This window comes from Buceros rhinoceros, unplaced genomic scaffold, assembly GCF_000710305.1.
Source record: "Buceros rhinoceros silvestris isolate BGI_N320 unplaced genomic scaffold, ASM71030v1 scaffold440, whole genome shotgun sequence".
Classification (NCBI taxonomy): Eukaryota; Metazoa; Chordata; class Aves; order Bucerotiformes; family Bucerotidae; genus Buceros; species Buceros rhinoceros.
In genome coordinates, this window is record NW_010389926.1 from 26,899 (window position 1) to 42,070 (window position 15,172).

General features: G+C 48.5%; 1 protein-coding gene across 1 annotated transcript in view; it reads right to left on the bottom strand.

The window, feature by feature from the left end:
• Window positions 1-965: 965 nt before the first annotated feature.
• Window positions 966-15,172, bottom strand: part of LOC104492942 (ATPase family AAA domain-containing protein 3-like) — a 21,008-nt gene continuing 6,801 nt past the window's right edge. The window contains exons 5-13 of the mRNA XM_010135552.1: window positions 13,992-14,147; window positions 13,729-13,785; window positions 12,753-12,878; window positions 11,852-11,976; window positions 9,409-9,460; window positions 8,458-8,528; window positions 7,556-7,723; window positions 6,935-7,043; window positions 966-1,185 (exon numbers count right to left, since the gene is read on the bottom strand). Of these exons, the coding sequence (XP_010133854.1) occupies window positions 1,006-1,185; window positions 6,935-7,043; window positions 7,556-7,723; window positions 8,458-8,528; window positions 9,409-9,460; window positions 11,852-11,976; window positions 12,753-12,878; window positions 13,729-13,785; window positions 13,992-14,147 (1,044 nt within the window). The 3' untranslated portion in view covers window positions 966-1,005. The remainder of the gene's footprint in view (window positions 1,186-6,934; window positions 7,044-7,555; window positions 7,724-8,457; window positions 8,529-9,408; window positions 9,461-11,851; window positions 11,977-12,752; window positions 12,879-13,728; window positions 13,786-13,991; window positions 14,148-15,172) is intronic.

Here is a 15,172-nt window from a genome sequence, read left to right on the forward strand (position 1 = left end):
TCCGGGGGCCCTGGTGACCAGCCCTGTTCCACTCCCACGTTCACAAGCGCTTGTCAGGGTGCGTCTCTCAGAGCTCAGTAACAAGCAGCAGTGAAACGGGCAAAGCAGAGCCTGCTGGCAGCTCCTGCCTGAGGAGAACATCTCAGCAGGCCACTCAAGGGCACGGATTTAGGTCAGGCGAATGTGCTTGTACAGTGTAGTTACAGAGGGGGACGCAGAGCTGAGCACAGGGTTCAAATCCAGGTCAAACTAGGAAAAAAAGAAATCAAGATATTTTCTGACCTGTCTTTTACATGCACACAGACAGAACAAACGGCACCTGATGGAGACGGGCTTGAGTTCACGATTTGACAATGGCACATTTCTCAGTTGTTCCAGAAACGCGGCAGAAGACAGGCGGGGCAAGAGCAGCTTGGTGGCAGCAGCAAGTAGCAAAATAGCCCCACTCACCCCTCTCTCTCCAGACTTCGCTGGTCACCTGTACGCCAGACAGACATACTGAGCCTCTCTACTCACCTCCGTAACGAGAGATGAGTTACTTGGGGAAGAGAGGCATCGAGGGCTGCTGCAGCAGCAAGTACCCGGTTGGAGGAGGAAACAAAGCACCGTGGGCTGTACAGTCAGAACAGACACATGGGAACCCGGCTCCCTTTCAGGAGCTGAACTCCTGTTCACTCCAGAACAGCGTCAAGTGTCTGAACACGGTTTGGAGTTTGGTCCTCTCTGGCAGGACAGGCCATACAGACTAACACAGGCAGTGGTATTTTAGCAAGAGGGTCCTTTAATGCAGTTGCTTCTGCCTTATTTAAGCCATTTTGTTTGCTGGCGCACTTCAAAATCAGGAAATCGAAGGCAGACGGAGGCAGTTACCCCCCTCCCTGGCACCAACGGACACATTTCTCTCAACACGATTCCACCACAAAAAATGCTCCAGCCCAAAGGATGCTCCCAGCCTCCTTCCATACCCCCTTCCCCACGTGTGCTGGTCTGAAGCCCGCAGACTTCTCACACTGGTGTTCCTTTGGGGAAAGGCAGGAGCGGGTTTCTGCCAGTCCCTTTGCTTGCTTCGGTCCCCTCCGTTTTCAGCCACTCCATCTTCTGCTTGTGCTGCTGCACAGCGTCAGCCACCCGGGCGTCGATCATGGCCTCTGTAAGAACACCGTCCTCGGACGCATACGCTGCAGCCTGCAGAGGCAAAGGCAGAAGAGGCAGAAGTTAGTGATGGCAGTTCCCGGGATCAGCGAGGATGGGAGACTGGTTTCTCTCTTTTGTTTTCTCCTCCAGGCGCGTTTCCTCCCGCAAGACCTAGCACAACATCCAGTCTTGTTCTAAGTCAGTGGTGGCACCGAGGGCAACACGACCTATTGTCATCAGAAGGTTTTCCCTGGCACAGCTGTACAGGGACTGAAATACAGCAACTGCCCAAGCACGGAGAAACACACAGCTATACTTAAATCTTTGTCTCTGAGATACCAACACGCGCCTTTGCCTGCCTGCCTCCGGATTTCCTGGGAGGCAAGACCTTTGCATTCAGAAGAGAGAAGGCTGAGAGTGCTGGACGCGGCCAGCACAGTTAGGATGCAGTCACACGTGGCTTGTTTAGATTTCCTCTCCTGCTTTAAGAGCGCTGCACATACGAAGCCAATAAAATACAGGGTAATAGGTGCATACAGTGATTGAATTGCTCCATCCAAGACAGTAGAAAATGCTCTAAACACTTACACAGCAGAACCAACATTAGCACCAGGGTAAACGTGGGCCACGTGGCACCTCTAAAATGAGGCCTAATGGGCACTGATCTTGCTCTCCTCATGTGTTCTGCTCGGAACCTCCCCTGCACCTCCTCTGTGCTGCGTCAGCTCCCATCCCTTACTCACCTGCCTGTGGCACTTTGTTTTCTCCCCCTTCCTTTCATAGCCCAACTCCTGCCTCTCCAATTTGGCTTGGTAAATTAACGCTTGGTCCTGTTGCTGCTGTGACAGGCAGCACAAACTTGTTCATAGTTCCCTGCAGAAAGGGCTGGAAACTACCGATATCCCTGTCAAACAGCCCACGGAATTCCCGCGGCAGCGCAGAGGCAACAGGACTGTGCGTCACTTCGGCTGCAGCGAGAGCATTGTCACCTCTGTCCAAACACGCCGGACAGCGAGGACTTCACTGACAGACGTTCTGTGGGTGACAGCACAGCAGCCGTGCCCTCCGAGGAAGGGGAGGCTCTTACGCTGTGAGCTGTACCCATCTCCACGGTAACAAAGCAACTCCAGGCTACAGGTTTCTAAATCTGGTTGCTCCCCATGCGAGTGCTCCTGCGAGCGACTCGTACCGCGGTTCCTCGCACAGCTATGCTAGCAAGGGACCTCCACACTCGTCAGGGTGGGACCCCCTCCAGCTTCTCACATCCATGCTGCCTGCCCCAAATAGCCCCCAACTTCTGTCCACAGCACTCTCCTTCCTCAGAGCTATCGCATCATGGCTTGTCACACGCCAACCCTTCCGTCTGCAGGGCCCTCCCCAAGGTCCCAGTCAGGACCGTAAGCTTTGGCTTTCATGACAGCCTGAAGTGTGCTTCTGAGGTATGACACATAGGCTCCACAAATCATTCCCAGTGTAAAACATCGATTATACCAAGCAACAAGGTTTACTGCAAAAGCATCATAGAGAGAAATCACAGCGTGACCATTTTATGCACCCACTGTCCAATGATGCAGGTAGGAGAGGAGCCAAACGCCAGGCTAGGCTGTGCCGTCACAGTACGGACTGGCCCAGTACAGCAGGATTAGAGCTGCCCGTTAGACCACTGCTACCTCCCCGCAGCAGCAATAATTACTTCAAGAAGTGAGCAAGGGTTCCCCAAGCTGGTTTTGAGGCTCCTCTAGCCTGCTTCCCCACCTCTCCTGGGGAACTGGTTAGATCACACGAGGTCTCGCTGCACAAATCACGGGTAACTGTGGAGCTGGCAGGCGCTGGGTTTTACTGCAAGAAACATCAAAACAGCCCCTTCCCTGTGCAAATCCTTTGTAATCCTTCCTTAAGGCAGAAGTGAAGAGTTCAGCTAACGCTCGTCCTTCAAGCTCGGAGTAAACACTGGCTGCAGGCAAGGAGTGCAAGTGCAGAACTCACTTTGCATTACGGCACTTGTCCTCTGCGCTGGACACCAGAGCAGGAGGCAGCCTGCCCACGGCGAGGCGGTTCCTGCCCTCACACCAGAGGAGCAGCTGCCCACTGCCACAACCCTCACAGCACACAGCCACAGCACGACCGGTCTCCTCTCACTGCCGTACAAGGGGTGGGTTCAGCCGAGGCGTCCTCTCTGACTCACAACTCACTCACCTCCCTTTTCACGGTGGTTTGTTTTTTTTTTTTGCAGGACATGACTGTGGACTTATGGCTGAAAGGAGGCAGCACCCCGTTGTCATTGCACCCCTCCAGCCAGGAGGATTTGGTGCTTTAAAATGGAGTGTGTGATGTGCATCCACAGAACAGAGAGGATGCCTCTCCTTCCTCCCCGCCGCTGCATCCACCATAAATTCAGGGGTGGAAACTCCTGCAAAGCTGTGCAGTTCACGCTCCGTTGATTTTCTCAATGACTTTCTATTTATAGAAAGCCCCAGGCCCTAGCTGTCAAGAAAGCAAATGGGAGAAGCAGCTGTCCCTTCTGGGAGTCGCTTGCACACACACCAAAACGGTACTGAGCTTCATTTATATGCATACCTCTGCCTCCCGCACGGACCAATTTTAACCCCTTTTCTCCAGAGCGACTATTCACGTTTTTAACTCAAATCCAATCATGAAATAATCTGAAAACAAAGTATCTGGGGAGGAAGGGGAGGGATGGAGCACAGTGACAAGCCCAGCCTCAATGACCTAATGATTTGTCTCAACACAAACCCACGGTTTATTTTAGCTTGGCCAAACTAACCTGGGTCCTTTCCATTTAGGATGGAAATAGCCTGCTCCAAAAAACCCCAAATCACAAGCACCACCCCACCCGCCCCACTTACTTACAATGCCCTGCAGCAACATTAAATTCTTCCCATAACTTGGTCAGGCTGATGATTTTTATTTTTTAAAAATAAACAAGGTTCGGGGAGCAAAAAGGTATTTAATCAGTGGCACAAAAGGCAAGGAAATGACAGGAGCTCACCTCTCTCGTTAACACTGGGACATAAAACCCCCAGGAATCCTCCTGAAGTGCTGCCAAAACAATTTTCCAGATACTACAGCTTGGAATAGCGAACGGCTGCTTTTTCAACATCTTATCTAAAGCCTATCCACGGCTTTAAGCACAGGGTGCAGAACTACAAAGTCTGCACATTACTGTAAACAGATCTGAAGGGAATTTTTACGAGTGTAAATGCCTCTAATTCATGCTATATTCATAAAGGATTAGACACGGGGAAGGAAAGGCACAAGGACAAAAGGGAGTGCTCAGCCTCCTGCAGAGGAGATCGAAATGGATTTCGAGCAGGCAGACTATTAGCTGTGCCAGACAGCAATATTTTTCCCAGCGCTAGAGGTTACACCCTCTGCTTTTCTGTGTCTTATTTTTTCTGTTTGGTAAATTCAGGACAAACTGAGCCAGACTGAAACAACAAGACTAGAACTTCATGTAAATGCTAGCCAGTCAACTGCAAGCCCAGCTCGTAGAGGAACGACACCTATGAAAGCTGCAGCTATTGCTTGGGCTTCTACTCTACCTGAGCTGTTTTTGTTAAATCACTACTGGCAGAGCACGCTAAAAACATCTTCATGGGCAACAGTTCTGAGGCCACAGGACAGCGGAGCAGCCACACGCTGCCCTTCGAGGCTACTCTCAGTAGGAGCCAACAGCTATGATGGTTTCTCCTCCTACCACTTCCGAACTTCACCTTTCCCCAGATGACCCCTGAGGTTCAGCTCTGGCCATGGCAGATGACCCCAGGCAGCTGAGCAGAGCTGATGAGGGTCCCAGCATCTCATAACTGCATCAAGTCCACGGCAAATACCTTCCTGTGCCCCTGCACGTCTCCTCCAGCACTTCTGCAGATGCAGCAACGGGAGCAGCAGTAGCAATGCAGACTCAGCCACAATCACTGCTGCCCCTAGCACTACCTGTGCCTCACGGGTGATTTCATTAGCTTTTGCCACATAGAGGTTAGGACTAGAATTGCAAGCAACAAGGTTTCAGTCAGCTTGAGGTAGCTTGAGGTAGCATACACCAAGGATGCCTTTCTCCTCCCTCTACGTTTGTCTCTGTTGTCCAAACAAGTTGGCTTAAAAGAGCAAGAGTTCATGGGTTACCGGTCCTATCTGTGGTATACAGCCACCCCAGGGCTGCGGCACCCAGCTGAGGGCAGTCTGATAAGCATTTTCTTGAGCCAGTCATGCTGGTTCATAGAGCCCCACCTCCTCAGATATGCCAGGACATCAGTGTAGCGATGCAGTTAACTCGTCTTGCCAAGCTATTTTTAATCCTGATCAGCTCCCTGACCCAGTTCATAGAACAGCCATGGTGCAACGGGAAGGATAGCAGAAAGGCAGGAATGTGAGGCAGGACTAACGCTGCCAGAAACGCTCATCAAACTGCAGCCTTAATCCCTCCCTGACAGGAGAGAGGGTTGTAACGGCTACAAAGGTTCCTCTAACGAGCCGTCTCTTAGCAGTGACCCAGGCCCCCCAACACCAACACCTTTCCAGGGATCAGCTTGGGTTAAGAGTACTTGCAACAGCAGCTGCTGCCAGAGAGGCTTCCAACCACAGCCACGGAAGCGCCGCAGCCCTGATACGTCACACAGGCAAAACCAAAGGCAGGCGGTACCAGCTCTTGTCGCGGTCAAAAGTCGGTGGGCCAGACCTGCCATAAACACAGCCCTCTGCAGAGCTCTGGCCGAGCTCCAGGCAGTTACAGCTCCAGCTCCCTTGACCCAATGACTGAGAAAGAACCCTACGGTAGCAGCTGGGACCAACAGCTCCGGCAGGCAGCTGCCAGGGCAGGCTTTAACGCAGCAGTCTCAGCCCTTTTCGGATGCCCTCACACCCCGCTAGTGGACTGTATCCACCCAGCCGTCTCCTGGGGAAAGCGGTCCACGTGCCTAGCCACCAGCTGCAAAAACCCTGGGCTATTTTAACACTGACCCACGACACATCACGCTTCCTTTCTCAATCAGCAGAGATGAGATATGAAGTCCCTTGCTCCGGAACACCAGCAACTTTGATTTTGACACAGATTGAGCTTCTTGCAGCTTCTACATCAGAACAACTCACATCTTTTTGCCCTCCCTCTCCTGCATATTTTTTTTCTTTATATAAAGCCCTTTGACTGTTTTATGGCAGAAGAGAGGAACACAACCTCCCGCTGCAATTTTACATAGAGCCTTGTTAACAGTTCTGGCATTATAAGGTACACTTTAAAAAGTGAGCAGGGCAACAACACTAAGGAATTAGCCCCCCCACCTTTCCTTTCCTTCAAGATAAATGATAAAAGCTGAGGTCATTCCCAGGAAGTAATGACGAGCCAGGAGCTAAGGGGTGATAAAAAGCAAAGCTGATAAAAAGCAAAGGATCATTTATCACAACTTTTTATTACAGGAAATGCCCGGCAGCAAAGCCTTTCACATACATGGGTAAGGAGGTTCTCTTCTAAAGGAGGAGAAATCAAGAGATTCTACACAGTTAGTGGTCTGGTTTTTCGCCCCCATCAGTCTCTCTGTTTAAGACAAACGCCCTGGGTCTTTTTTCCAAATCAGAAGCCCACAAAAATGGATTTCCCACTAGTGATTATAAAAAATGTCCCTATTTGTGAGACGAGGAATTGTGTTGATATTCTGACAGCCACCCCAGAGCCCGTATGGACACAGTGAAACCTCCACAGTGTGACAAGATCCGAGACCATCATCAAAACACTTCAGAGAGGTTAAAACAAACCAAGAAGCCCAGAGATAAAAGCCCTCCTTACCTGCCAGGCCACAGCAAGCTGAGAGATCTCTCGGCCAGACATGCCCTCTGTCAACCTGGCAATCTCTGAGCACTTTTTCCCATAGTCAAACTGGGCCAGCTTCAAACGTCTGAGAAGCAGAACAAGGGTTAGTTTACGTGTAGCCACATGACAGGACAGGAGGGTGAGGGAGTCACGGGTGGGCTTTGGAAAAAGCGACTCGCAATGAAATCAGAGATCCGATCACTAGAAAGATCTGCCCTGAGTACAAAAGCTGTTCTCCTGGGACCAGAAAGCCCAATTTAGTGGCACAAAGAAACAAGTCCCTTGGTCTGATTTGTCCCTGTCAAGCCAAGCGCTTGGATATGAGGAGTTCCAACACTGTCCCTACTTGCATTATTGCCCCCAGGGCAGTAACCAGTCTCCTAGATTTTAAGAACACAACAAACAATGGTATGAAATTCTAGGATGGCATCTCACCCAGCAACAGGATAGCAAGAGGCATCTCTCCAACTCTTCCTGTACTTCCTGTTTAAAGTGGCTTTATAGCCAGTGTGACAGAAGACACAGAAAAGGAGATGAAGAAAAACAGTAAGAGAAAGATAATGCAGCAGCGTGGGAGAGTTCTGCAGGGATACTCACTGTTTGCCCTCTGTGGCTGGCTTCAGGACGTGCCTATCGAAATACATTCGCACAAGCCGCTCCCGTTCTTCTAGCTGGGGCAGATCAAAGTTCACCATTTCATCTATTCGGTCGTTGATAGCCCAATCAAATTGCTCAGGCTGGTTGCTTGCTAAAACAAGCATAAACCTGGTAGCATAAAACAAGAAAGACTGAAAAACCCATAAAAATAAAAATCAATGGACCAGTCTGGACACTGGGAACTGCCATGGGCAGCATCAAAGACACTTGATCACCTGCTAACGTCTGCAGAGTCCATAGAAACAGCTTTGTAACAGCGTCTCAAGCGACACGCAGAAATGCAGTGCAGACTGAGCTGTTTAGAACTGCAATGTGTTTGGCTCGGTACTCAGCCTTCCAACAGCAGCCTGCCCCAGCCTGTCCTTGCCACAGAAGCTGAATTTCTCTCTTCACCCACAATCTCCCTCCAGTTAGGAATATCACAAACGCTTAGCACCAGTACAACCTCCCAGAGACCTCTAAGTCTGAAACCTTGGAACATGGGGAGATGCTCTCTGTCACAAACGTATCTCCAGTTTAAATCCCAGTTTGGGGAATTGAATTCAAGCTGCTAGCTGCACAGCACCCTAGACTCATGAGGGGCTGTCTCAGTGCTGCTCTGAAGGTACGAATGGCTGCCCAACCAAAAGCCAATGCATTACTGAAACCTCAAACTGCTGCAGAGCACTGCCTCAACTCATCCTGGCTGAAGAATAAGGGGATATTTTCTGCAGAAGTCTCTGGGTTCTCAGTAGCACAGATCATACATTTCCAACTGCCATTTGCACACCACAGACCCTTTAGAGGTTTCCCTTGATCCAGGGAAATAGCAGCTGCTGTAAGGGCGGAAAGCGGGTACGTACTTGTTGCTGTGCTGCCCTGTTCTGTGCAAGAATGCGTTTAGAGTTGCTCTGAGATCTTCACTGATTTTCTCCTGCAAAGATGAAATCCAAAGGAAGATGAGCTGCTTGGGGACCTAGGACAGGTCACAGCTGTAAGCAGCACTGACAAAATGAGTTCTGTCACTGTCAAGCATTTGCATTACAGTAGAATCCAAAGCACTGTAATACCTTGGGGAAAAAAAAAGGATCACCCAGGAAGAAGGTGAGGAACTAAAGCTTCCAGAAGACAGTCATTCCGTGATTCGCTTGATTTCAAATCTAAAGCTCTACCCACTGGCCCAAGTGGCTTTTCCTGCCGAACACTGGTTTAGCTGGGAAGTCTAACAGGATACTTACAGGAAAATAAGCCACAGCACTGAATTCGCTTACACATTCCAAATAATCTGCCAGGGATAGCTCTGTAAATAGCTCTTGGGGCTCAGGCAGCAGGTCCAGAGTCAATGTGCAATATGGTGACTGACTTGGAAAGCACAAATCATTTGTACGGGAAAGATGCTAGAGTAGCCTTGTTAATGTAGCGAAAAGTAGTTCTGTTTTGAAAACCTCCCAAGATAAGTATCTGTTTGGACAAAAATCAAACCCTGCAGGGCACCAGCTCTGCAGCGTGAACAATCTCCTCTTGTTTTCAAGACATGCCTCTTTCTTTTCTACTGCCCAGTCACCTGCAAAACCTCCAGCCCGACCGTATCACCCATCTTTTGCAGGAAGGATTCTCAAGCCAGTCTTGAGATGCTCATTCCACTCACTCGCAAGGTGCTAATTTCTTGTCTCTGCTTCACTTAGGTGAGTAGCAAAGGCATCTGCCAGTTTTAATCTTTTGCTTGTTGGAGCCAGTTAATCAGGTTAAACGTGGAGGCTGTTGGCTGACTAACTGCAGCACACATAGATAATGGGCAGAGAGAAAGTACTTACTGTTGCTCTCTTCCGCAGAAATGCATCTGCCTCATCCACGAAGAGCAAGAGGCTGTAAAAGGAAAGCACTACACAGTAACAGGAGACAGGTAAGTGAGGCTCAAGGATTCTCCTGCCCCACTACCAGGCATCCCGAGCCATGACCAGCTCCAAGCCCGAAGGGTCACACAAGCAAATCCGTTTAAGGCACCGTTTCTCAGCTGAGCTAGCGCAGCTTTGCCACTGCATGCACCCGGCCCGGCCGCCGTTAAGAAAGAGGCAGCAGCTTAAGACACCTTAGGCCATAAATTTGCCTCTGGAAGATTCATCTCCTGCTGTTCAGCAGCAGACTTAACAGAAGCAGTTCTAGGGCACACGACCTTAACCTCCTCCAGGATGTTAACTTAAGACACCTTAGGCCATAAATTTGCCTCTGGAAGATTCGTCTCCTGCTGTTCAGCAGCAGACTTAACAGAAGCAGTTCTAGGGCACACGACCTTAACCTCCTCCAGGATGTTAAACAGAATCGGGAGTTTTCCTGGTCATGGTTTGGCAACAGGCTTGTGTCTAGCAGCGCTGGTACGTTGCTGCCAAGCTGGAGTAGATCTTCAAAATCCAGACCTGCTCCCCAAGATTTTGTGAGTGCTTATTTTTGCATTCCCTCTTTATTTAGAGGAATGTGTGCAGAGGTAGAAGACAGGTGCACAAGCATACGAGACTTCTTGGTGACAATGGCATCTTCCTGCCATTTTTCTTCCTTATAGCATTCTGAAAACCTCAAACCTGAGTCCTCCCCTGCAGCTTGCTTTGTTAGGTTTTTCCTTTCCAAACCACACTAGCAATAACGTAATGGTTTTACTACCTGTGGAGAAGTGAATTAATACAGTCAATGAATAATTCACAAAAATAAATTCACTTCTAACCCAAGGGCAGTGCTCCTCCCAAGAGGCAAAGTGTATGAGGGTGTTTATCAATAACAGAAGCAAGTTGCTCATAAAGCTGTCACAGCTTGTATTACCTTCTTGCCTAGCTTCAAAACCAGCTTTCCTTCAAGGGATTTCAGGGCCTATTAACATCTTTTACTGAACTCTAGCTTTTCTGAAAATATTCTCTGCAGAGAAGTGTCTTCTATCACAACGACTTTCCGCTAATAAAGGCAACGTTGCTAATAACAGCTAATGTTGGATATGCAGAATAAAATCTGCCTCATCACTGCAGCGTTACTGGTGGTTAGAATATTGACGTAGGTGGACACACGGAACCTTTGATCGCGACTTTGATCAGACGGCTATCTGAACCGCATGAAATTCAAACGCACAGAAGTTTTTAATCAGGAGAGAATAAATTCAGACCCAGGCAGTGCTGTGAAAGGAATTCTTTACTGGAAGCACCCAGAAGTCTTCACCCAGTTGAGCAGCCTCACATCCCTTCCAAGGATGTTTTTTTCTAAGCTCACTCGAATTCTTACACCTTTCTTTCTAGAGTCCTCAGCGCAGGAGGAACTTGAAGAGGTTTAAATTGTTAGGACATTTACTCTGCCCTTTTTCTATTTCTCCTTTAGAAAAAAACATTTAGATGATGAATGAGGCAAGGATTAAAACAGACACTGCAAGATAATGTCCGTCCAAAGCAATCAAAGAACACGTAAATCACCAGTTAGCCACATTTACAGAAGATCTGTGATCAAAACAGCACAAACCCCGAACTGATGCCTGCTGCAAGTTCTCTACCAAATTTTAATATCTTGGCTGGACAAGCAACTTCTCAGCTACTTCTAGGCTGCGTAATTCCATTTTCACACTCACGAAGAAATTAACTACACACTCTTACAAGATTTAGCCTCAACACGCAGATAGAAGTTTGCTTTTAAAAGGTGGCTGAAAAAGCGCAGCAGCTTGTGACTTTTACACCTATCTAATGTAAGTGCCTTTAGCATCTCTCTCCCCCTTAGCCCCCCTTCTTTCTTATAATTCCCTACTTCTTGTTTATTTTTGAGTCTCAAGCAGAAGCTGCATCCAAACACTACCAGAGTCTAAAATCTGAGCAATCACAACAGGGAACACAACAGCCAGAGAGTGCGAACACCTGTTGTTGAAGTTGCACCTCCACTTGTGCAAAGTCTTCTACCTACAGTCAGAAAACTAATCACTCCGAGAAAGGTGTCGCAGCCTTTTAGCAGGCAGTGTCTCCCCACCTGCCCGGTGAGATCAGCACAGAGTCAAGCTACGGAAAACGTGAAGTAAACGAGAAGTGTTTGAGGGAGAAGAACAAAAGCTTTCAGCCTTTTAACTGTTACTAAGCAGCAAGAATTCATCCATTCTAGGAAAACTTGAGGAGGTGTTATGTCTGGGCAGTGCTACCTCATCTGTGCAACACACAGAGATGAGGGGTCTGAACTACACCGCTGCAGTGAGTTTCTCTCAGCATGAAACCAAACTGAGGATTCAGAGGAACCTCTACTTACCCTCTCCTACTGGTGTTTGCCCAGTCGAAGAGTTTATGCATGGCAGTAACCCCTTCCCGCCCCATGGGGGCAACATCGCCACCGGTCATGATGGCATAGTCCATGCCTGAGTGCACCGCCAGTTTCTGGAAGGAAACATAGCGAGTGAAGCACACTCCATCACTGCAAGACCATGGAAGATGAGGAGGGAAATAAAAGTAGTTTAGTCCTACCAGCGTGCTTATCTGCAGGGGGGAAATATGCACTTAGAGAGGAGAATAGTTCTTTAGTCACTTCACTCCTTAAACTCTTATAAACGTTTCCTAGACCTGTCCCTTCTTGGTGGCAGACTGTCAGAGCAGGCAGCAAAAAACTACTGGGATACAGGTTTAATGTACTGATAGAGGAAAAAAAATATTCAATTTGCATCAGCATATCACATCTGCCACTATTAAACAGTACAAGAAACCTCAGGCCTAGTGGACAAGCACTGAAGAGCAAGTCAAAAAAAATCAAATCGTGACTCAAATCCATGCAAAAACCATCCGGGTAGCGCATGCGCACAGTGAAACCACACGTATCTCTGCTCTGGGATTAGTAAACGACAGCAGGAGAGATCCTACTAGGACAAGTGCATGAAATGAACAGAGGTGGAAATGAGAGAGCAGGCTGCTGCTGTGGTTTCACAAGCGTTTTTCCAGATGGAAGGGCTCTTCTGCCTACGTGCAGCACTGGAATCTAAGTGACTGCACTAATTTAGAGCTGAAGCAGGCTGGAAGCCCTCCCCTCCCCTCCCTTCCCAACACAGACACAAGAACACAATGTTTATGCAATACTACAGCAATAAATTTCTTAGATCCTGAAGTTTTCAGAGCACCCTACAACAGGCAGGTTGTCAGACAGAATCTTGGCAGGGTTTTACCTTGGCAAAGAGCGTCTTTCCAGTGCCAGGCGGACCGTACATAAGGATATTCCTGTATAGGCTTTTGTTCTTTTTTGTATTTCTGGTTGCTATGGCAATGTCTCTCACACGTGCTTCTAGCTGTGGCTGCAAGAAAAGGGTTAAACTTAAACCGAAAGTACCAGGAGACCTGCATCTACCAGCTTCACAGGATCAGCAAGAAGACGGCAGCGCTCTTACAGCCTCAAGCTTTTAACTTCAGCTGCTTATTAACTTCAGATGAGGGTCATTTCCTTTTCTGTGTCGGGATTTACCCAATCTAAAGTTCCGTCCACTTGGCTACGGTCCTTTTTTAAAAGAACCTAAATATTCACTCCTGTTCGATGCCTCAGGAAGGTTATGTCAAAACATAAGCAACCCTGCAGCACTAGTTCTTTCATATAAGCCATAAACATTCACGTTCATACTTATTGCTGCATTTGTAGAGGTGCTGGGAGGAAGCTACTCCTGCAGGAGCGTTTTCTCTCAGCAGCTTGAAGCAGCACTTAAATTTGCCTGATAACCGGGATTGAAATTCAGAACTACACAGAAGCAGCCCTAATTACCAAGTTAAGAACCATCACGAGATGGGCCAACGCATACGCTGCTTTGGCTTCTCGGCCTCGCAGCAGATGCGGGTTCAGTAATCCTTAACAGATCGGATGAGACGAGCAGAACTCTGCATATTAACATGCTGACTACAGAGAAAAACGGCAGGAGGGCAAGGGCTGAACCAAGACTTCCAACTGCTTTGCACAGAGGAAAAGAGGTGAACAGAGTGCTTAATGCATGTCACACTGAACACCGGAGCTTATTTACGGTCTCAGTGCCCCAAGGGCGTTCTGTCTCCATAATTACTGGAATTACAGCTTTTGAAGTGAGTGGAGGGAAACAGTCATTCTTATTTAGATTCCAAAGTCATCTGTCACAGAGCAAGACAGCAAAACAGAGTACTCACACTGAGAACAACTCCTTCAAGGGCATCCTGAGCCTTGCTGGTAAGACGCTTACCAACCTAGAGAGGACAAATTCAATTACTGACCCGTAGAAATCAACCGCAGTTTCGACAACTGACCTGGACAAAACCGAGATGACAGTGAGCTCAGTCCATCTATGCCCTAACAGACCCCTTGACAGCTCCCTGCCCGACACAAAGAGCTGCAAAAGGAGTTTTGCATCCTCGTGGCTGAGCACAAGACAAAAACCAAAGCTAAACTTTACCTTGATAGGGTGCTTCAGCGCCTCCAGCACAGTAATGCGCGAGGTTTCTCTCACCAGGGAGGGTTTGCCCAGACGGGCTTCGATGTACCGCCCTGCTACTGCCGTGGCATTCTTGGCAGAGTAAACACCCACTGCCAGCAGGGTCAGGCCTGCCACCTGCAAAGAGAAGGGGAAAGATTGGGAAAAACACTCGGCAAGGCAACGCTGTCATGTGAGGCCTCCCCTGTGGTGGGGAATTCAGATTCAGGACAAATGCTGACCGGTAGGGGTTTATTTCTGGTAAGGTGTTTTATCCCTGTTCAGACGGCCAAGGTCTCACGCTCCCTATTCACAGGGCAGAGCGCTCTTGCATCTCACAGCGTGGAAGGCAGGGGAAGCACAAGTAACGCATACAGTCACGTATCCAGAAACGCGTACTCCCTGCTCAAAATGCGTTTGGCTTTCCAGACTTCTAACTAAGCAGAGTGTGTGCTAAGACGAAGAGCCATCAGGCTTTGTTACAAACCAGAGCGATGTACTCAAGAGGAGCTGCAAAGCCAAAAGCACCATGGGAATGAGCATCACTGCGTTAGAGACTGTTCATTCAGAAACATGAGACGTTCCTATCAGTTTTCCAGTGAAGAAAGGCTTCGGACTTCTCAGGAGTTTATGGCTGCTGCTTGGTTCAGCACTACATTGGCTCATATTAAACCAAGAGCTCCACAGGCAGCTTTTTCCACCACAGCTAGCTGTCAGAGTAGACAAGGAGCTGTGCTGACAATGCTAAAGACACTGCAGGAGGGTGCCAAGAAAACCAGTTCAGGACAGGATTTGAAAGCAAGATGACAATCTTTAGCATGTATAGGACAGTCTTATTCACCTGAAAATACAAGGGGCATCACTTCTAAAGCAAGAGGTGTTTGGGAAGAGGCCAACTCTTCCACAGAGTTCTGAGTGCATGTAATCAGCTGTGTCCAGCTGATAGCGAGACGCCAATAATTCATATCACAGCAAGCCCAGAGAGCCGAAAGAGCGAGCTGCAGCAACTGCTTGTAAAGTAAGCAGACTTTACTACAAGTACAGAACAAGGTCAAAAGCCTCGAGGACAAGGACGGCGTTGTTCAATAAACCAAGCAACACCATCTGTTCGGTTTCACTCTGCTTAAATGAGTGACATCATCTTCGCTTTGGATGGAAAGAGC